Here is a 23,612-nt window from a genome sequence, read left to right as displayed (position 1 = left end):
TGGAAGCAGAGAAACATTTTTTGTTGTTGCAAATCCAGACATTAGTAGTCGAGGAGGATATAATTATATGATATATTTCAATAATATTAGCATTTTGTCTTGAGACAATTATTAAATTTGGTTGCGATTAAACTCACTTACAGTAGTATCCTGTAGGGCTGCATTTAATGTTAGAATCATAGATTCTGATTATTTTCCTTATTCATCATTTGATTATTTGATTTGTACAAAAGAGAGCAGTGAGAAATCTCCACTACATGGCACACAGTCAGGTAGGTTGTAACCTTACTATTTACAGTCTATGGTTTTACCACAGCATTTGTAAGAGCTTTGCAATGTGTGGGGAAATATCGTACTTTTGATTTCACACAAACTACCCTTTGAATTACTCGACAGATGAAGTGCACTGATTAATAACATGTGGTAGAAAGAGGCATGAAGAGTACTTCAGTACAGTATTTGAATAAATCCATTGTCACATTCTAGTAAAATATTTACAACTACACCAAACCAGAAAGTCACAGATGGAGAAAAGTCTGTACAATTTTATTACATGTCTGCTTTCATTAAAACAAGACAACAAAAAGAAAGGGTTAAATCAGGGTGTATGAAAAGAAGCAGCCTTACTTTTCAGCCAACACGTAACCGTTAAAACATGTCTTGAATGCTTTTAGCTACCTAAATGAATTAGTTATTGCCATGAATCATTTTCTGTGATTATTTTCTGATGTACTAAAGCTGTAGAAAAAAAGTCTGTTTAGAACAGTGAGTGTCTTTCAATATAAAATCTGCTAGTTGATCAGTTGCCATGCATTTTCATGTTAAAGGAACATTCAGCAACAAGCTTCGGCTACTTTCCTCATCAGGTACATGATATTCAAGCCAGTTTTTTGTTTGTTTTCCAACATGGAAAAGCTGTGCAAAGATATGCAGCATTTTGGATTACAATTACAAAGAAACCATCGGATTTTACAATACAAGTTAAAAAGGAATGGAATAGGATTTTGATGTGCAGTGGAGCGTAACTCCAGGAAATAAATGGAGATGTTATGTCTTTGGGGGGCTGCACAGATACCTCACAATATGAAGGAACAACATGACAGCAAAATAAATAAATTAACAACATAGGAAATGTGTAGTGCACAGCAGCCCCTGCTGCTTTCTAAACTAATTTCCATATCAAACGCAGTGTATCAAAGGCAGCCCTCCGACTGGGGCCCCGATTTGATGTGGTAAATTCATATAAGTCTGCAATCAATATTTAATTAAGCGTTCAACACAGAGGCTATATTTCGTGTTAGCTGTATGATCCCTTTTAATGGCAAACCGAGATTAGCTGGGCTGTAATGGTGAGGAGGAAACAGTCTGCCTCTGTGATGGAGGGCTACTTGCAGCACAATCTATATCCCTCTCTTTCTTTTGCTCTACCTCACTCTTCCATTTTTGTTTTAGCCATGACTGACATCAGGCTCCCAAAAGATCCTGAAGAGGATAACAGAGTTTGGTGCTCTGTGGCATGAACCTAAAACTCATCTTTGGCAACCACAGAGGAAAAGACTGCAATCAATCTTTATCATTTCTGACGGTGTATTAGCATCAGTGACATGTCAAACACTGCCTGCATGCAGGGGGGTATGTCTCCATTGCCTCCCAACACATCATAAATTCAATAAACAAAGGAGAATACAGCGTGAATAAGGACAATTACACAGTGACTGAGGTAAAGCTGCAAGCAAAGCACACATTCAGGAGGCAAACAGTGGATTTTTCAGTCTCAATTAAAGTGCCTGTTGGATATTTGTGAGGTCAGGTCGAAGCAATAACACAATATTTGATCTTGCAAACGAAGATTACAAAGAGCAGGAATAAAAAAGGCAATATGGCATGGCACATTTTGGCATTTTAACTCCTACATTGTACAGAAGAAAAGGTGCCTTAAGGTATGACATTTAAGAAAAATACAGTAAGAGTAGTTCAATGGAAAATGTCAACTGGCTGCACAAAGATGAAACACTGACATACAGTTGATGTTAAAAATGACACAAACATGTACAAAAATTCCTGCTTTAAGAAATGTTTCAGGCAAATCCTGGGTTACTGCCCATCGAGAACACACAGAGAATAACAGGAACACACACTGTGGGAAATGTTGATGTAGCTGATAGGTTGAAATTTGTCCACAGATTGGGACAGGACTGCACTTCTTGACATACTTTCGTGTTGCAGACTGAACTCCAGAAGGACAAAAAAACACAATTTAGAAAAGAGGAAGACCAATCAGGATCCAGGTATCTGCTGTTGATTGTCCAATAGGGCTAAACAGTTCCTGAGCCTTTTCGCCGCTGTCACAGCATACACTGTCAGAAAACACTGGCCCAGACCATCATCAGTCAAAAAACTGAAGGAATATCAGGTCTGTAGATTCCCACATGATTCCTTCAATGATTGAAATGTGCTGAAGAAAGCAGGCAGCAACGGAGAAAGAAGATTTGGACAGCTATGGCTCAATGTGTTCCTTCTGTGGTCACCATCCACAGGTAAATATAAGATTCACATGTGCTTTTATGGAGAGCTGAGCTTTCTTGCCTTTTGGGTACCTGGGTCTGAAAGTAAATATATAGACATTAAAAAAAGGATCAAGGTGAAGAAATAGTAATGCTTAACAACATATTGTCATTTTGGAGGTCTGTTACTTTTTCTTACCCCCTAGTCTGATGTGGTGTCCTCGACTGCTGTCTGCTAAAATCAACCGCAGACTGGCAGCTGCTATGAAGCCCTCCTGTCGCTGACTCAGATTCTTTACTAACCTGAAGGATGAGAAGTCAGCAGGAGTGAAACAATGAGAGGACATTTTGGATAAAGAAACTTTATAGACAGTATAGTTGCTTGATACAGTATGAGGTTTATTTTGTAGACATAACACTTCTCCTAACATAATTTAAATCCAGTGGCTGAAAACTCACCAGCGCCCCCTGTTGTCTTCACACTGCAGCTGGATGACGTCGCCATATTTGATGGTGATGCTTTCTGGTCCGTTTTGAAGACAGTCAGCCGAAGCCCTGTATCTGCCCGGAGACTAATACAGAAGAAAAACTGTCAAGAACAAAGTAAGTGCAGATTTATTTATATGGAACTTTTCAAAGAAAGTTACAAAATGCTGCCTAAAAAGTAAAAAGTATCAAAGACAGGATAGAAAACAGGTCTCTTATTGAAGGCAATTAAGGACAAAACATCAAAACAGACAAGATCGAAATAGGCACAAGAAGTAAAAAAAACAAATAAAATCAAACAAAATGCCAAAAACATTACATGTTTCTAAAGAAAGACAGAAAAAGCTCACTGTTTCTTAATTTAAACTCTGACATCATCCAGTAGACAATAATTTGCTGACGTAACAGAAATACACATTCTTACATCAACTTCTATCTAATTCTGTAAAGAACTTTCTTGACTGGCCTAAAGCTTACCAGCAGATTCCAACTTATAAGGGATTCTGTTCCATTTGATTTTCAGCTAATTAATTACACAAAGATTAATCCAAAAAAAAAGTATGTTTTTAATATGATGCAGGACATTGGTATCATGTTTATAATGGGTCTCACCAATGTAACCAAAACCTCCTCCTCCATGTCAGATGGGTGGAAGGCGTCCTGACCTCCAGGCCACTCCTCCAGACCCTCGCAGATGTCTACTGAATGAGGAGCTCCGGGCCAACCTGGGGTGACACACACACACACACACACACACACACACACACACACACACACACACACACACACACACACACACACACACACACACAATACTTAGGCCTCTACAAGTATTTAAGAAAACATTTTTCCACACTCTACACACTTAAAGGCACCAGGTACTGTAGATACTTAGTAACTGAATGACATTAAAACGAGCCCTGTGTCACTTACTGGGAAATTAACAAGAAGGTAGAATCAAAAGCTAATCTCAGTAGTTGGACCCTTTTCCCCAAAATTCCTCGTTGTACCTGGTTCTTCAGGTCAAAGTACACCTGAACTGCTGAAGGGTGAAAAAGTTGAATATCTTCATCAGTTAAAGATTATGAAGACAATCAGCAACAGCAGTGAAATAGTGGTGAGCACAGCAAGCATGATTTGTATTGATTTCAACATGTTCTGTTATTTAGTTACTAAGTATCTACTTGATTGTATAAATAAATGTGCGGACTTAATTGACTCACTCCTGCGATTGTGCTGGTGTTTAGGGGAGTAAGGCTGGGGGTCTGGACTGCTCCTCCCTGACTCCGTGTCTCCTGAGCTCACTGACGCCCTCTGCTGCTTGCTGGGGGAGTAAAAACAAACAATGCGTCAATAAATGCTGAACACCGCCAGCAGCAGACACACGCACAGGATAGATTTTATCCTCAGCCACACAGTCTAGGGTCAGCTCTATGTCTGATTCATGCTTCCACCTGTTTAACTGGCCCCAGATCAGTGGCAAAGAACAACTCTGTCCTGTTGTTTCTCACACAGTCATGATTATTCAGGCATCAGCCAGACAGCAAGACAGCGAGACAGAGCACAGAGCAGCCACTTGCAAGCTCCTCTGTCCAAGTGGAAAGTACTGATGTTCACACAGGGGTTGCTTGTGTCAGGTCTAGATTGATGAAGATCCAAATTCAGACATTTGGTCTTTCTGTATTTCTTTGTAAGAATGTTTCTAGAAAGCTTCTTCTGCAGAAGTGTTTAGATCTAAAAATAAAATAAAAATAAACTAGCCCCATCTTGAAAAAATCAGCTGTCATGAGGAAATCAAGAAAATACACGGGATGATTTTTTTATTTTTTTTTGCCCTTTGCATTACATGCAAAATAGCAAATCTGAGATGCAGAAATGAGAACAGTAGTTAAAATGTCATGAAGGACACAGGCCTCTCAACACTGCGGGGGGGGGGGGGGGGGGGGGGGGTCAGTTATGAACCAGAATGGAGGCTTTAAAACAAGTGTGCAGGTGACAGTCAGTATGAAAACACAGCAGCCCTGAGGTTTTGCTGGGCTGGGTGGGTCATGCCAGGGCAAGGTGAGCCAGGCTGAGTTTACCACTGAGCATTAGGGCGGGTCAGTGGCGCTGGGGACGGTGGCAAGGGCACGGCCGGGGCCTTTGCCGGGGGCTTCTGGGACGGGGGCTCCGGGAACGCAGGCACAGAAAGACATCAGCGGACAGCGAGACAAAGTCCAGCCCCGGCAGACAGCCCCTAGGAACCCCTCTGGATGGCCGCATGCCCCTGCAGGTGGGGGGGGGATTGGAGGAGTGGGGATAGGCAACCAGACAGCAGTGGAGAAAATGGGGCCTGCAACCGTTCTCACACACTGCTACACACAAAGCTGCTACTACGGCAACGTGAGATGATATCGTCACATTCACTCAAGCTGCAATTAGATGTGAAAACTCAGCGAATGCAGATAGTAGTGCTGTGGCTGCATGTGTGAGTGTTCTGCATATGTGTTTTTTATATGTGTGCAACTATAATCTAGTCATGCGCTTAACACTGCTTCTAATTAATACTGAATCTGTGAACAAGCACAGGCACTGACCTCTCTGAGTAGGGGGGAGAAAGCTGCATGTGTCCAACCATTTGTCCATGTTGATATGCTTCATCTGTCAGAAGACAAGTGGGTACAAAGAAGGATTTCCTGTTTTATATGCAAATTCATGTGCTTATATCATATCTGTTCAACATATTTGTTTTGTCTATTTGTTTGTTGTTCTCACATACACAATTGACATCCTTTGACAATTAACACTTACTTTCAAGTTACTTTTAGAAACAGTGTACAGAATGGAGAGGAGAATCAAAACACAGATCTCCACATTTAAGTGTCAGAGCTTTGAAGCACAATCACCAGCACTCTGGGGCTGTGAGAAACAGTTCAAAGCTATGAATCTAGTACGTGGACTTGGCACTTCGATCATCCATCCAATATTTACAGTAGTTGTTCACAGACCTCTGAGCAGCTTCTGCTGGTTGGTCAGGATTCTGCGAAGCTCATTGAGCCAGGCCATCTTCACCTCCACTGCAGGAGCCTGAAAGACCACAGACAGTCGTATTTATGTATTTACAGCAAGCATTTGTTTTTTTAATTGTATCTGTTAGGACCCTTTTTTTTTTTAATTTGGACATTGATATTGAATGTTTATTACAATTCCCAAAGCTACTATTAGCATTATAAAATGTCTTGTTTAACCCCAGAGCCAAAGATAAACAGTCATTTTGGAACACCAGTTAATGTGCAAAAATCGGACATTTTCATCTTTATGCTTGTTTTGAAAAAGAAGACAGTAAAGATTGATACCAAAATGATTGCCAACAGATTTATTGTGAGTTTAATTCAGAATAGGCGGAATTATCTATTATTATAAACATATTTATTTTTTCTACTTGTGTTTATATTGCAATTCAATTTTTTTAATATACTTTTAACTTGTTTGTAGAGCTGACTGGGAGGAATGCACAAACAATGCAATGTACCTACACTGTCCTGTATCTGTGCAAATGTCAAAAAACATCTCATCTAAAGTTGTTTTAGAACTGCAGATAATGTTCAATAGCTCGTTCTGACCCCTTACCTGAACCACGTACACCTCCTCCCTGCCACTGTACCAGATCTCAAACTTCTTCACATCTCCTTTGACATTCTCTGTGATCCCCACAGCAGTCATCTGACAAGAGACATAGACTGCTCATAACGGCAAACACACTACAGGAAGACGAGCAGCACGTCATACATCACACTTACATCATGTAACACATCTGTCCTGTCAGAACACTAACATTCACACACACACACACACACACACACACACACACACACACACACACACACACACACACACACACACACACACACACACACACACACACACACACACACACACACACACACACACACACACACACACACACATTCCTCCTCTGTGCGACTGCTTCCTCCCAACACCCTCAATAATAAATCAAGAGCAACAGCAGCAGCTGCTGGTGATGGTGACACACCAGCTGCGACACAAGTCACAACGCATACAACCAAAAGAAGTGTTACGAGAACAGAGCAGGTCGTGTGGCCAGCAGGGGAAACACACACGTGTGAAAAGGTAACAAGACAGACACCAATGTCAACTATGCTACTCTAATAGATCACTCACATGGTGCTACAACCGAAATAGAAGGATCATGTGTGATGAATTTCAACACATTTCATTAACAGTTTGTGTATGACATTTATCTACTGCATTGTAGTTTCTGAACTCTCCATAGACTTTGTTCTAAAAATAGCGTGTTGTGTATTTTTCCCACTTGTGTCAACATAGTTTATGTCTAAAACTTTACTCTGTGCTGAGTGCAATGCAGTACTCGAACACACAGCAGAATGACTTGGATATGTGATCACAGTAAACCACTCATCTGTCAATGTCAAAAAGAAAGAATATTTAAGGAAGTAAGGTCACACAGAGGCACAGTGACCATGTCCCCATTACAAAACATGTACGTATCAAATCAAAACAATTGTGCATATATTAAAGAAGAGAGAGTGTGGTTATAAAAGTCGTCCGCAGATAATTCTCTGATGTTTTATTATTATACTAATAATTTGTAACCTCTTGTAAAAAAAATTATAAACAGAGGATAATATGTCATTACATTTATTTAGACGTAGCCACTTAAGTCATTTTCTCATAACCAATACTTAACTTCAAATAAGTAGGCTACATGAGATGAACACAAGCAGAGGCAGAAACCAACCTTTAAACAGTTCTTGAAGCTGTACGAGGGCGTCTTGTCGCAGCCCTCTCCGTGCTCCTCCCTCCTCTTGCAGAAGAGCAGAGCTCTCTCGTACAGGAAGAGGTGTCTCTGCATCGGCTTGAAGCGAGTCAGCTCCTTCATGCGTGTGGGACCTTTCTTATGGCTGATCCACACGCTGAAGGAACCCTGCATCAACACGCGGCCCAAATCACAAATGTCACCCTGCATAGACAAAAGGGAATTTATGAGTTAGTCTTTATGATAAATCTATACTCAGTGAAATTTTCCTCAGATATAATCTACCTCGACCTAATTAGTTTGGTTATTTAGGATGTTCAATGTTCTCATAAATCCAGCACAGATCAGATTTTAGTCACCTCATATCCGGTGATGGCTATCTGATGCATGGAGTCATTCACTGATTTGAGCAGGTCCAGCATTGCTGTCAGCGCCCCCTGCAGGTCAGAAGTCCCCTCACAGTCTGAACTGTATTTCAGTAGTTCCTGAACACACAAATCAAATGAAACTGAGTTGAATGAAAAAAACACAAATGCAGTGGCTTAAATAACGCCCTCTAGTGGTCAACACATGTAATAAGCAACTTGACGTAAAAGTGGTGACAGAATATGAACACACTTTCTCATTTAAATGTTTTTCTTTTCACTGGGCCCATTTGCTGCAGTTGATTTCCCTCCAACAATTTTTTGATGATCTGTTTGTGCATCCAAGACCAGTGTAATTGAAAATATGATTAAATAGTCTGTCACACACAGATAATCGGGATTGACTTTGTCGGTTTGTTTATGTCTTACCTTAAGCAGCAGCTGGTATTTAGTGAGGCGCTGGACTGGTTTTAACAGGTAGGAGTCCAGACCCAGTTTGTGCTCCAGCTTTTTTTGACACTCCTGCACAAGGAAGACAAATCAAAACTATGTTAATGTTAACTTTGTAAACGTTTGGTCACTGCTTTTTAACTGTTACTGTAAACTAAGACAATAAGTGTACAGTACAGAACTACAATGAGGTACTTTTTAAAATATGTAATGTGTAAATGTTTCTGTCATGACACTGAAACAGTAAATAGAATTTAAAAAGTGTGAGTGAAAGATGGCACAGCTGACCTGAAAGAAGGCACAGTCTGAAAACTGTCTCCACAGCGCCTCAGAGCGAGGCTTATTCTGACAGTAGCACTCATACATCTGGAAACTCTCTTTCTGAGGGGACAGCAGAGAGAAATCTGTTTAAGTAATAATGCATCACAGTATTTACAAATGGTCCCAATACAAAGCAGCTGCACAACATAAACATTTGGATCATCTCACCCGCTGCAGAAAGCAAGCGCCCACACCTTCAGGATTCTCCAGGCATCCTTCCAGGTCCTGAAGAAAAACCCTGGGTTTCCAAAAAAGTTCAAAGACCAGGTATGAGAAATAAAAAAAAGAAGTACTGGAGAAAACAACATTTGAAAAGACATCACCGATTGGTCGGATAGTCAAGGTTTGATTTGATTTGTTAACACTTGTTTGTTTCTATTTATTTACTTGTATATATAATTTAAGCAGCAACATTATAAATGTATGGTTCCTTTCCTTTTAGATTTGTTAAATCAAACATCCATGCCATTAATAAACTATTTTTAACCAAATCCATCTCACTTTTATACAGAATGAGGCTTCAAAAAACATTCATTCAAATGTTCATTGTTGAAATGATTAGAGCACCCACACATTCAGCATACATTAAGGCCTTTTGTCTCTTGATGACATATGACCCATGTTTATCTTTGCTTTAAAAAAAAAGGTCAACAGTATGTGTGATGGACTTACCTGCTGTGAAAGTTGTAGATCTCTGGCATGTTTCCAAACAGGATGTCTCTCTTGCTGCGCAGGATCGAGGGCAGAAGCCCTGACAGAGCTGCGTTGTCCATCTCAGCCCTGTAACCCTGAAAGGTTTCATTATGGCAACAAAATTAAGGAAATATATATATATTGTATGGGTTATGCACATACAATATAACTAGAATCCATTTAGCCATGTGCAAAAATATGATGCAGAAACAGAGGAACTGAACAAAACATTTGTTTATTTATGTGTGCTAATAAAAATGGGGGCGAAACATGTGTTTTCTCACCAGTAGAACTGACAGCAGCTCCTCCACATAGATCCTCTCCGTCTCTATGAGTTCCCTCATCACATGACTGTGACACAAACGCAGACATGCACAAGGAGAAGGAGACAGAGCAAGAGCCAGAGGGCATCATTAGCAATGAACAAAGAGAATCACAAAGTAAACAGCTCCAGGAGCAGCACTGAGGACAGACAGATGCCCCCTCCTCCTCCTCCTCCTCCACCTCCTCCTCCTCCACCTCCTCCTCCTCCACCTCCTCCTCCTCCTCCACCTCCTCCTCCTCCACCTCCTCCTCCTCCTCCTCCTCCACCTCCTCCTCCTCCACCTCCTCCTCCTCCTCACCGCTTCAAGAGATCCGGGCTGTCCTCACCCTCCAGACCATATGACACGCAGCTCCGGTTCTCCTGAAAGTCGTGAATCACCTCTATCTGAACACACCACAGATGGACATCTCTGAATATTCCATTCGATTTTCTGATGTTAAAGAGCTTTGTAACAACTTTTTAATAATCATTTTTTATCGCTATAGACCCAAAAAACAACAAATGTTAATGATTGAAATTCTGAGCAGGTCTATGCAGTGCTCTTTGTAACATTACAAGCATAAATAGCTGAACGGATCAACGAGCAAGAGTAAGATGGGAACATTATTCATGATGATTTGAAAAATATATATTTTTCAATACAGCTTTGATGGTGGAGGGAACATCAATAAATAAACAGCATGAAAATGACGTCTTTTTCCTCACTTTTCTGGGGTTAGGGCTCTTTCGGGATGCTCTCTTTCCAGGCAAAGAAATGTCGAACGTGAACTTCAAACCATCGCCTGTGAAAGCGAGATCATCATCATCATCATCATCATCATCAGCAGATCATCAAAGTGAGAGAGTGTTATTCGCATACGGTATATTGTCATGTGCTCTGATGAGAAATACTGTGGAGATGGCTCATTTGAGCACCCACATTAAATAAAGAATGTTTATTTTAATGAATGTATGCACAGTGTGAACACATTGGCCTCAAAGGGATTTCTCTTGCCCTGCCTATGACCTTTTTTATTTCTTAGAAAACATCAATCGGCTATAATCGACATCACAGTTAATCAATGATAATAGGTTGCCTACTGTAGGGTGCAGCCTGGGAACAAGTGTGTTCAGATCTGAAGGATAGTTTGGCATGACTATCAGTCTCCTTTTGATCCCAGCAGCGGAAGCCTTCACATGATAGTCCAACCTACACTGAGTCTCGTGGCCTTGCATGTGCCATGTTGGAATCATCAGTGGTACACAAGCATGTGTGTGCATGCACATACGTGTGTGTATGCATGTACAGGATCAAATTAATCAAAGCTAACCGCTCTCCCCTTCATCTCTTCTTTTAAATGTCTGGTATCAGGGGGGCCTCAGAGGGGTTCATAATTACGTTCATTCTCTTTCTTGTCGTTACATTCATTAACATGGCTTCATATCATAAAGGACATACCTTAAGTCTTGAATTCAGTGGGGGGAAATGTGTATCCTTTAAGTGTCACATGCATAATGATTTTAGACACATTAAGTTGCACAAAAGATGCATTCAAATAAAAAAGAATAGCAGATAACACATACAGTATTAATTGAGTTTCACTGTACGTGGTTAGCTTTGTGCGACATTCCCTTGAGACAAAGAGGGAGATGAAAGGTTCTTTAATGTTCACTATGTGAACCACATATGGTTCTATAGTGGCTACCCTGACTAATAGAGCAGTCAGGATGATCCCTGTAGACTGATTATACCTTCTACCCTAGTTACAGCTTGTTTGTAAAGGTGGCCTTTTAACCCCGCAGCCCATTCAGGAACACCTTAGGCCTTCTCAGCGGGACCCTGTGATGTGTCAATGTAAGCACCATGTCTAAAGCAAAGATGCAAGGGGGCGAGGGGGACGAGGGATCGGTGCCAGGCCATAAGGGCTGGGACGAGACCCCATACTGGGCATGAGAAACAAAAGGAGGGTGGGTAGGGTTGGTTTGTAGAAAAACTGCTTTACATGCTCCAAACTAGGGCACCTCACCATTAAAAAGACGTGTAAAACAGAAAATAATTATGTCTTTTGATTGAGGACAACATGTTTTGTGTGTGTGTGTGCTGCACCATGTTTGGGGGAGAAGAGTGGGGACTTGGCTCGTGGTGGGTTTTCTGGCCTGGGAGCCACCAGCTGGACCGGTCGCACATGTTTATCAGCCAGCTTCCTCAGAGAAGCCTGCCGGTTCTGGATCATCTGCTGCACTGCTGCATGCTTCTCAAATGTTTCCCCAATCTGAGCCTAAAACAGAGAGAGAGGAAGATACAGAGGATAGGGTTATCAACTTTGTTTTCCAATCCAGTAAATTCTGCTGATCCTGACAAATGAAGGCAAAAAGACCAACATGGCTATCAGCAGGCTAATCTCCTCAAGGGCATTTCATATGCTGGCTCAAGGTCAAGACAAAATTGGAGATTCCCAGATGACATTGCTTCAGCAAGTGGTCTTAAAAATGCTTTAAATAGGATGTTTTGATTTCTTCAAAAAGGATTGTTGTGGTCACTGACCTGCAGCTGTTGTGTGATGACTGCCTCGTACTCGATGGCCAGGACATCCGGTCCAGAGCTCAGCATAGATGGTGCCCCCTCCAGAAACCTCTCAATATCTTTCAAAGCAGCCTGAGCTCCCTCCTTGGACTGGAACTTATCTACCAGCTGATTGGCCAGCATATACGCTCCATCATCACACCAAGTTTGGGCCTGAAGACGGAGAGAACACGCATGTGTATCAGCATGAAGACGGTCTAACGTACATGTGTTAGTGTGTATGTGTAAGTAAATGAAGATGTCTGAATACCTGTCCGAGGCAAAGCAGCAGCTGGTGTGTTTGCAGAAGACTTGTGTGTTTGGTCTTCAGAGCAGCATTTAGTGTGTCACAGTAGTGGCGCAGCTCGTTGCAGCGTTGCATAATAAGAGCCATGGCGTAGTGATGACCGGCGGATAGCTGGTGTCCGTGAAGAATGATGATCTGAGCCCGAGCCATCACCTCCTGATAAGGACACGCAAGAAGGAAGGACACTGTTTTCATGATCACTGAGCTCACAGTTTGTATTTTTGGCAAATCCAAAGCTGATAAATGAATATTGTATTGGCAGTCTGGATGAGAAACACTGACCTGTGCATTTAATTCCACACTCTCCAACCTTTTCAGAGCCTGTTCTGTCAGGACCAGAGTGTCTACAGATATGGACAGCTCCCTCTCCTGAGCCATTAGGTGCTCCAGACACAACTCCATCTCAAAAGAAAACACACACAATCATACATATACAGACCAAACACAATAAAAAGACAAGCCTAAAGACAACATGGTTTCTCCCAGAGGCATTACATCCCAGAAATTCAAACTGAGCCCAAAGTTAGCAAAAATAAAAGGTGTTATCCTCTGGAAAGTATAAAACTTTGGTTTAAGCACATAAAACATAAAAACATGTATGGATGCAAAGCACATATATGGAATCCTTACCTCCTGAAAGCTTTGCTCATATCTGAGCAACTGCAGGTACTGATGGAGTTTCAGATGATGTTTCTCAAAGAAGCCATCGAAGGCTGACTCCATATCTCTGAGCTGTGCCAGAAGCCTGAAAAAACGAAAGGAACAATGCCATAGATCTCATTCACTTACTCAAAAGATACATTTTAGATTTGTTTTTAAACAAGGAGGGCAGGCTCTTTTTTTGGTGGATTGCAAGTTCTACCAATAAGCTTGTTAGCCACTCCTACTAGATGAAAATAAGCTGTCTCACCTCTGTACCGTCTCCCAGTCCAACTTCACATCCCACTGGGAGTCATCCTCTTTCCCAGATGTCTCCAGGCTTAAGAGAAGATGACGACCCTCCTTCGACACCGATCTGATTGCATCCTGTCAAACAGAGGACAGTTTACATCATAACGTGTGGCACACCAAAAATACTAGATTTTTAGCATGAGAACACAAGACAAATATTTTAGTTACAAAATGAATAAATGCCTCTTATAGGAACACAATAGAGGTCTTACTTTGAGTTTCCTGTACTTTTCAGTGTGAGACTCGAGGAGATACTCGATAACTTTTCCCTCATCAGGCAGCTCCGTCTCTGCCAGCTCAGAGCCAAAGCCCTGAAGCATCTGTGCAATGTCTTTGACTGTCACAGCAAAACTTTCGATGGCCTGTAGTGGGAGCAAAAAGACACAAGGAATACAGAAATAAGTGTCGCTCGGCTAAACGAAGGTCAGAGCTTAAGAGCAGCTCTATCAAACTGGCAGAACGATTTGGCTAAATCACATGGATGAACCTCAGAAATGAGAGAAAACACAGGAACATGTTGAGGAAAGATGATATTGTTCGTTGCTTGCTCCCTTTGTGTTTGTGAAGTGATTTGTGGCTTACCGTTCTTAAAACAATCCAGTCACTATGACAATAGTCCAAAGTGCCTCCAAACTCTGAAGTCAGCTGGTTCTCATCGATGTAGTGCAGCAGGTCTGTGACAGAGCTCAGCATCACCACCTAAAGGTACGGACAAAACCTGAGACCTCACAAAGAAAACTTTTCACTTGAAGCACATTAATGATGGACGTCAGTTTAATTTTTCCTCATTTTTTAATGCACATCAGTACCTAGTGCTTTTAAACTACATGATTTTCAATTCTATACTCGTGTAAGTCCCTTTGCTATACTAGTGGAGGTATATCAAAGGTCATTAGAACAATTAATCATACAAACAGTTGATCATAGTCACAGTGGCTGCAAATGACATGACAGCTATCAGGCTTGTACCACTCAGACTTCACAAATTAAAATCCCCCAGAAAAGGGGCGCAGTTGGCTTAGCTGTTAGTGCGCGTGCCCCATGTATAGAGGCTGTTGTCCAGAAGGGGGCGCAGGTTCAAGTCTGAACTGTGGCTCCTTTCCTGCATGTCATTCCCCTCTCTCGCTCTCTCGCTCTGGTTTCCGACTATATCCAATGTCCTATCTGAATAAAGGCATAAAAGCCCAAAAATAAACATTTTAAAAAGGAAATAGAAAGAACCAAAATACTTGGAAAACCCACTATTTCAATATTTTTGTCTCAAAAGTGAAACTGACATCAACATGTGTTCTTGGCTGTGTCCACCACACAACATTTGGAGATCAGGAATGCAACAAGAATGAAGTGTACCTTGTTGTGATGTGGGGCATGTTTGGTAACTGAGGAGGAGCTGCCTTACTGGCATCTTGAGCATGAAGTCCTCTTGGCTGAAGCGAAAGCCAATGTCCGTGACAGTGCGGTGGAAGAAGCTGGTGGGTCGGAGCACCAAGACCAGGTGGAGGTTCCCGGGAAAGGAAGCCTTGAAGGAAAGGAAGAGGTTTATTGTGATGGTGCTGCTGCAGTAGGGATTCATAGGAGAACTTTGTAGCTTTAGCATTTAGGAACATAAAGACTTTTAGTATTTTAATTATCTGTTAATATCCATGCAGTTTTTAATTAATATTGATGTTTTGTTTTCTCTGTTTGTTCTATTTTTTTCTAACTTGTGAGCTATGACACTCCTGAATTTCCCCCAGGGGATGAATAAAGTATGTATCTATCTATCTATTTATTTAAGTTCCCTGTAGTGCACTCTGACATACAAGCATGGTGGCTTTTTTCAACATGTGAATTTTCACACATAAACATAACTCCTGTATGCAGACTAGCACAGGTGCTGAGGGGGAAAAAAAGCATCATATAAGCTCTCATCCTGTTCAGGTCTCCATCATTCTGTCACTCAAGCTATTAACGTCAGCCTAATGGATTCTAGATTCAGTCACATTAACTTTCACATGCATGTCATGTGATGCATTTCATGTTGCGGTCGTTTGAGGCCATAATGTAGTCATGCCTAATGTGCTGTATGATGAGAACCGTAAGCTCTATCTTTATCATGAAAGTGAATTTACAATAGACCTATTGGTATTTTATCGCTTGTTTTTTTATTTTTAATGACTTGCACTTTTGCAACACAGGATATCCAGCATGAAACATCTCCTATGTTGCCAAATGCTCTCACTGGCTCATGCATTTGCAATTGACGCAACTTCTGAAATTCGTTTGCTCTGTCTCAAGCTTCTAATTCCAGCATAAACATCCGTCAGATAAGGTTTCAAACACAGCCAATTGCATGATGAAGCTGAAGCGCGCGCTGGACCGCAATGCTGCACCCCCCCCTCTCCCCCCCCCCCCCCCCAGCCGATGCCACTGCCGCATTCACCCTGCCCTAACAAAACTTCACCCTTAACTCTTCACACGGTACAAGAAGAACTGGTCAGCAGTTCGTTACCGGACTCCGGCGGATCTTCGGGATTCCCCGCCGGTAAAAGCAGTCCGCCATGGTGTTAGAAGCCATCTCGGTGAAATATTAGTTCCCACCCGTTCGACAGAAATTGATGCCAGGCTGTGAGATATTGCAGCAGCTCCCTCCAGCCGCCTGACCACAGCCGCAGCGCTGCTGCTGCCTCTCAGACGGAGGGTGGCAGCGCCAACTGCAATGTTTCCCTCCCGCCCGCCTTCCTCCTCATCCTGTCCTCCCCTCACCGCCCCGCGTCATCACACACTTTTTGCTTACTCATGCTTTGGCAGCAGTAGTTTATATGCAATGGGACACTCAGTACAGACAGGATGTTTATGATTCAAGCTGATCTCCACATGGAACTATACATTAAGCAGGAAACCCCTTGATTAATGCAAAAAAAATGTACAGTTTGATCACATGTGTCCTGCCAAGGTTGTTGTTTTAGATTTTCAGCACCATGGACAGCAACTCATAAATAAACATGAGCATAGGCACAGTCTGCAGCTCAATGCAAAGATAAAGATTTGTCGCATACATCTAAACGTCTAAGCTGTAGGGGGAAAAGGCTGTATGTGTAAGGCTTTATGTGTAAATGTACTTGGCAATAAAAAAAAAGATTCTGATTCTGAAATATTGATCAGAAATAATATGTTGCAAATAAAAAACAATAAACTCACAGCTATCCTGGCAAGAGCAGTTTTGATTGAGGCCCATGTATCCAGTCGTCGGTCTAAAATGATGATAAATTTTACTCCAGGCTGCCTAGTTCTGCAGGAAAAATAAGGCCATTAAATACAGTTGTAACATCATTTTGTGTAATAATGTAGTTTAAAGATACCAGGATTGAACACGGGAAGGGTCAAACATAGCCGCGCTTCACATTCATGTCATCTATGTGCTTTACCAAAGCATTTATACTCTTTTTGTTGTTCAAAACTCACTGAAATGAGTAAATAATGTCCTAAATTAACCTTCCAAATCCCTAAGGAGTGTGAGGTTTGAACATAGAGGGCATCAATAGGACATCTAACAGTAAGCTGAGGAGCAGTGAAGGCCAGCTGTGCTCAGAATGCAAGCACTGGGCTTTTGGTGCACTGCAGAAAGGGAGAGGGAGAGAGTCAGGCAGGAATAGACGAAATGAGGACGCACCGAGGGATGAGAGTGAGGTATGTGAAGACTTTGGCTAAAGCTTCCTCTGGAATGTCAATGAAAGCAGAGCATTCTGGGAGGGTGACGATCACACTTGAGTCTTCCCCACGGCCCCCTGGGGGGAAAAAGGTAAACGATTAAACAAAAGTTGAAGACATGAAATTATAAAGAAATAAGTAAGATTTTTTTCTGGGTACTAAGCCATTTAAAAACTGCTGAGGGTGTAACAGAGATTCAAATCAAGTTAAAAGGAGCTTATGCAGCATCATACCACAGTACAAAAAGTGCCTTACCTGACAAGTATGCCACCTGTTTCTGTATGTATCCCCCCACCTCCTTCATGCTTACCGGCACAGTCACCTCTGAAAAAAAACCAAAAAGAAATCATGAGCAATTGAGTAAGTGGTGTGTTCTGTAAAGCTAAATTGAATTCATGAGTTATTGCACAGAACTGTTCTCTGCAGTTTGTCTACTTCTTATATTATGGAAAGATGTAAAAACCTTACTGTGCTGGAGAAGATTACAACAGCTCAAAACATTGTCAGACTGTTACATATAAAAAAGAAAAACTAAGGATTTGATTGTGACATACAGTTTTCCATCTTCCAGCACTCTTTAAACAGTCAATGTGTTTTTTTTTTTTTTTTGCATAGCTTTTAACAAAGCCAATTCATAACTTTGGTAAACACATAAATGCTTTCCATTGGGACAACCACATTGAAGCCTTTTTCACCCAAGTTTTGACATAAAATGACTCTTGTTTAAAAGCAGCTACTTGACCCATTTTATCCAAACAGGGAGATGTCATGTGTCTATGTTATTCCCAACGGGTGCTCCATGATAATACACAGTAGTTACTGCAGCTATAAATGCTGCTTCACAGGCGTAAATCCAGCATCTGGTGCAAATCAAACAATGACATCATGAGAACACATAAGCTCATTAACAGCACTCTGACTTAAAGTTAGCTAAGTGTTAAGTTAACTGGCAGATGGCCCGGTGTCTCATGCTCAGTTCCATTAGTGTTCAAAGTAAGCTAAGTGTCTGATAAATGCACAGAGTCTTTTAAAAAGCAGTTAGTGCAGCTCGTTGGTGCACTGAGAATCATTCAACAAGATGTGTAGAGGGAACACACACACGGACCTTTGGACACACATTGCATTCACTTAAGTTGTAATGCATACGTGGATGATATTATGCAGTGAGAGAGGTATTTTTAACAATGATTGGTACATGTTTTGAAGTGAAAACTGAAGCTTTGAGCTTTAAAGGGTTTTGTACCTTAAACATAGGTTACATTATTTGATATGGTTTGGATACAGAGTTTCACTGTCCAGATTACTCTCCAAATATGAGCAGTTCATGCTACATATGAACATGGTAGTACATTTCCTTACAAATCATTATTTCCTCATCCCTATCACATAAAAACATTATAATGGATTGGGTTTCAGAAACAGCAAAAACAGAACAGAGGAAAAAAAGATGGCATAAGACACACAGAGGTTTTGGAGACAGAGGTGTTAGTTTCCATGTGTCCACTGCAGTAATGGTGTCCGCCGTGCTGTCTGGGAACCAGTAATGAGCTCTACTGGTACCTGCTGAATATTTGATGTGTGTCTGTAACAGAGAGCAGCTGAGCCAAGCCAGGGACAGAGCAGGACCAATGGTTATACTGACTCCACACAGATGCAGGGTAGAGTTACAGCTGCACTGGAAAGGTTATATAATCCTTTCTACCCTGTGCCACGAAACCTTCAGGAAGGTGGGACGGTTCTTAGATGAATAGATTTGAAGTCATGCCAATTAAGTATTGTTATTATGCTTGACATAGCTTAAGGTACAGGTATTCTTACATTTCTAAATAATTAAGATGTCACTGACACAATCTGCATTTAATTCAAACTGTTCTGAGTAGAAAAAAAATTGTTCTAAAAAAATAGAGAAGGATACACAAGCTAACGCACTGCAGACCTCTACTGCAATAAATCAAAGCAAGGGCAGCCTGGACTGCAAACTGCAGTGTTGTTAATAAACTTGCCAACACTGTGGTGTTTATGTGCTCTCCCAAAACCCTGACTGACTACCAGCCTGTCACATGATCTTCATCAAACCCATTTAAGGACACTGCTGGATGAAATGCTTTGAAGTCTGTCAATTATGCCTGAATGCATTATATAACACTTATACATGTGGATTTTGAGGAGTTAATTGAACAAACTTCAAGTTATATTCAAGTTATATATAATATTTAGAGAAAAAGTAATCCTGGTGTGCTTTTTAGATGTTATTTCTTCATGAAATAATGTGGTTCCCTTGTAGCTTGCATCATGACCTCTGCAGTAACATGCAGCACAGCGTGTGCAGCAGGCAGATAACAAGTCCCAGGTACTCAAAGGTGTGGAGGCACATGGGCCTCCCAGGCCAAAAAGTGAGTCTTTTAACTCAGGTCTGTTATCTGTTCTGGTCTAAAAACTAACCTTCTAGTCAAATATCAGAGTGGTAAGAATTCTCTATTTTCTTTTTTTTTACCCTTTTCAATCCAAAATCAGCCGCCCACCACACTAATCCCCTTAGCATGGAAAGCTTTGTTTTGCCAAATATCCCATGACCTAAAAGCAGCGTGAGGCTCGGCCTCTGTGTACTATGAAAACATTTGAATGTGTAAGAGCGGATTTCTTACCATGCAAGAGATTACTTGTGACCGCTTTTTGGTCTCTGAATTCAAATTAAATTCAACATCCGCTCTCTGTATTTGCGCTCTCCACTTAGACCAGCCTCATTTTGCTGCCAGTCTTCTACATTTCGCGAAGTATAGAAAAAATACATTAACTTCCTGAGTCATACCCTTTAAATTACCGGTCAATGTGGAAGGAACGCTAAAGTCAGTATTCAGGAAGAGACCATGTCCATACAACCCAACAGCCTCAACATGGCTTTAATATTCTGCCAACATAGTAAGGATGACTTCTTACTTTTCATATAAAATGAATACCCACTCTGAGACTAAAGCCAAAACATCTCCTGTGCTTCAGTGTTGTTAAAGCATAAACCATGAGTAATAAAGGTGAGTTGATGCTTTTAAAGGAGCTCCATGTCATTAAATCAGTGCAGATGGTTATCTCTGTTTGGACAACAGAGTAAAGCTTCCTGCCTCCAGCTTTGTATGTAGACTCAACTAAGATCTGCTTGACTGAGAGCAAATCTCTGTTTCCATCCACATTGGCAAACATTTCTCTTTATCAGTGTGCAGGAACAGGAGAATCAGAGGTTACTCTTTGGACTGACATTACTGAGGGGTCATGGTAAAAAGCAACATGGTTTAAAAATCAGGAGTTATGGGCGTTTCTGTCATAAAGTATTACCAGAGCTTTGGTTTCTATTGTGCTACTTAAGAGAAAACCAGAGCAGGCTTAAGTCTACAAAAAAAATTGACTTTTCTTGTTTAAGCTGAAAGATAGGTGCTGTAATCACAGTTTGCACGTAAGAGAGTTGGTTAAAATGAAAAATGAAACTAAAATGAAACACTATTTAAGGCTTCATTTCAAAATCTATTTAAATAATAAGATGCTAAATTATCAGATTAAGTAATGCAAGTATTTGATCCAGTTGTTGAGGAGATGTTGTGTTTTGAAAACTGATAAGTAAGAGAGGAGAGCAGCTGAAGTGTCAGTTGAACCACGATGATTTACAAACGTTAAAGTCTCGGTTAAGTTTTGAGTTTAAAACTGAAGAGCTGGAGATACATGACATGTGAGTTCTGTAGTGTCACTCTGTGTGTAGATATTGAGAGCAGTCAGTTAATGGTGCCAGTGAATCAAAATCCGATGAAGTGTTGGCTGAAATGCCAGGTGTTGTGATTGTGACTGTGTGAAGTCATATTTGTTTGTGGCTTACTGTGTCAGAATGTGTTTACACAAACTTTAACTGGTGAGCAGGAGGATAGCACATTAAAGAATTCTAAGATTGTGCTCATCATCACCTGGCATGTCTATCAACTCAGTCATTTGGTCCTTCATTATGAGTATTATAAACATTGTAATATCTGGAATGCTCACATTTTGCAGAAAAAAAAGCCACTGTGTGTTCATAAACTTATGCTAAGTGTGTTGGATCTGATTCAGGGGTGATTTGCAAAACAAATTGAGGATTCTGTAGTTTTTAAATGAAGGGGTCAGTTGGGAAGCTTTATAAAAGGATAATGTATCAACATCCATGAAGGAAATGAATCATCTGTGGTTATAATTCCGTCTAAATGACAGTAGTGTGTCATTTAGGATCAAAACTGCATCACTCGTAAGCAGATTAACAAACCCACACAAACCCTGACTGCAGGGCTCACATTTCACACAGAGAGTGAGAGAGAGAGAGAAAATGTCACCTGGTAAAAAAAATAAGAAACTCATCATAGATTTCTTTCCTCCTCTCACTTCAGTGTTATCAACAAACCCCAGGTCAGGTACAATGAACCCAAAGGGAACAGAGAGAGGCAAAGGCCCATCAATTAAAGAATAACTCAAGGCTGCCAAGATCCCAAAGTAATCACATTAGCCTCTGGAGAAGGCTCCTCCATGGAGCTGTCATTCAAGTCAGGCACTATTTCTGTCCTTTATCCTACCTTCATTCACCAGTTTGTTTTTAAGGTCCATTTATTAGTAATTCATTCTCATGCTGGTTACATTTTTTGTTAACAAACAGTCAAACGTCTTTCAATTCTATTGCTGCTTAAAGAAAACAAGTGCTACACAATATCCAGTTTATAAACTTCACATTCCAAGGTAACACCTTGAATAATGAAAAAATATGTTTTACTTTCTGAACAGCCTTCCATTTTTTCCTTTCAGATAGGTCACACACTAAGACACCTAGTTCACACCAATAGAATTGCAGGCCTATATTTCTACCATATCTCTGCCACACAGTTTTACAGATATTCAGTCTACAAATCATTCTTATAGATAAATATCTATCCATCTGGGACGGCTTAAAATAGCTGACATAATCCCTGCAGTGGCCTAACATTGTACCAAAGCTGCAGGAACAAGCACATCAATAATACTGGCAAGACAGACGGTGCAGTTCTCCCGTTACCTCCTGTAATGGCTCTCAGAAGTTACAAATGAGGACAGTAAATCAAACTTAATGGCTCGTGCTGCAGTACATTTCACTTCATTTTTCAGACTGCTGAACCATGCATGATGGGAATGATGGGAAATAGTTTCGGAGCAGATAAAGGATTATGTCCAAAACGCCTGCTAGTGGCGAGCAGAAGTTAAATGAGGACAGTCAGCATCATGTGTACTCACGCTGCAGAGTGCTCTCCAGCTGAGAGCCGGCCTGCAGGAGGTAGTGGTAGCTCTCCATCTCCTCCCTGGAGTCTTTCTCCGGCTCTCTCTCCTCCTGCAGTGAGGCTGGGCCCATTCCCTGTCCTGTTCTCCGACACAAGTTCAGGCTGGGAGAGAAGTGACGCTGCTGTGGGAGGTATTGAAAGTAGTCCAGGCCTCACATCCTCTTCACAGTCCTATAGCCCGGCATAGTGTCGCTCTATAGCGAGGCTGTGCGCTACAACAGGGACACTTATGCCCACCTGCCTCTGCGGGTCCTGAGATCCAGATGGGACAGTTCCCTGAGGCTGCTGCTGGATCTTCCTGACCTTGAACTGCATAGAGTGAAGAGCAGCTACAACCAGAAAACAGTGATGTTGTGCTCTCATGAAGTCTCAGACACACACTTACACCGGCAGTCCCTGCGCTCAGCAGCAGTCACCTACTTCAAAACAAACAAGGCTCCATCTGGCCACTGCTGTCCGTCTCTGTCGCTCCTCCCCTCTCTCTCTCCCTCTCTCTCTCTCTCTCTCTCCCTCTGAGCTTTAGTGCGTCAGCTCTGCGCCGTGCAGAGCTCGAGTCTTCTCTTGACACACTGCCAACTCCCTCCTAACTTTTCCTCTCACTTCACACTCCGTGCTCCCTTTCGCTGTTCTCTATGCGGACTGTACTACAGTGTGGCTGGATTGTCTGGCTGCCATGTTCGTGTCCCCACTTTCTCCTGCTTTACTATCATCTAAATGCACACCCAGTGGAGAAAAGCTCTATTGAAGAATATGAAAATCTACCGCACCCTCAGCCAACAAGTTTGGCCCATGCAAAAGCACAGCCTTTAACACACAACAATCACATTCAAACAGCAGAACAAATATGAAAGGGTGTCATTGTGTACAT

The 23,612-nt window shown here is 41.5% G+C and overlaps 1 protein-coding gene across 6 annotated transcripts; it reads right to left on the bottom strand.

Annotated features, from left to right (window-relative positions):
* Positions 1–525: 525 nt before the first annotated feature.
* On the bottom strand, positions 526–23,223 carry mcf2a (MCF.2 cell line derived transforming sequence a). 6 transcript variants are annotated; one of them, XM_020635792.3, is made up of 30 exons: positions 22,701–23,215; positions 17,688–17,756; positions 17,395–17,509; positions 16,923–17,013; positions 15,142–15,261; positions 14,325–14,441; positions 13,955–14,104; positions 13,702–13,817; positions 13,422–13,536; positions 13,074–13,193; positions 12,756–12,947; positions 12,467–12,658; positions 12,029–12,200; positions 10,648–10,724; positions 10,241–10,326; positions 9,902–9,968; positions 9,597–9,712; positions 9,093–9,162; positions 8,892–8,984; positions 8,583–8,675; positions 8,148–8,273; positions 7,771–7,992; positions 6,600–6,692; positions 5,978–6,056; positions 5,567–5,630; positions 4,214–4,314; positions 3,603–3,715; positions 2,964–3,076; positions 2,704–2,807; positions 526–2,603 (listed from the first exon to the last, which is right to left on the bottom strand). In XM_020635792.3, the coding sequence occupies exons 1-30, from the start codon at positions 22,813–22,815 to the stop codon at positions 2,563–2,565; spliced, it is 3,342 nt and encodes a 1,113-aa protein (XP_020491448.2). In that variant the 5' UTR covers positions 22,816–23,215; the 3' UTR covers positions 526–2,562. The 6 variants fall into 6 exon arrangements, 4 of the variants coding, with proteins under 4 accessions (XP_020491448.2, XP_065814895.1, XP_065814896.1 ...); XM_065958822.1 differs by lacking the exons at positions 526–2,603; positions 2,704–2,807 and adding an exon at positions 3,924–4,032 and having other exon boundaries at positions 2,958–3,076; positions 22,701–23,222; XR_010666867.1 differs by lacking the exons at positions 526–2,603; positions 2,704–2,807; positions 2,964–3,076 and adding an exon at positions 5,072–5,256 and having other exon boundaries at positions 3,678–3,715; positions 22,701–23,223.
* Positions 23,224–23,612: the final 389 nt, after the last annotated feature.

Source organism: Labrus bergylta, chromosome 9, assembly GCF_963930695.1.
Source record: "Labrus bergylta chromosome 9, fLabBer1.1, whole genome shotgun sequence".
Classification (NCBI taxonomy): Eukaryota; Metazoa; Chordata; class Actinopteri; order Labriformes; family Labridae; genus Labrus; species Labrus bergylta.
Note: the sequence above shows the minus strand (reverse complement) of the source record. Positions and strands in the feature narration are given on the sequence as shown.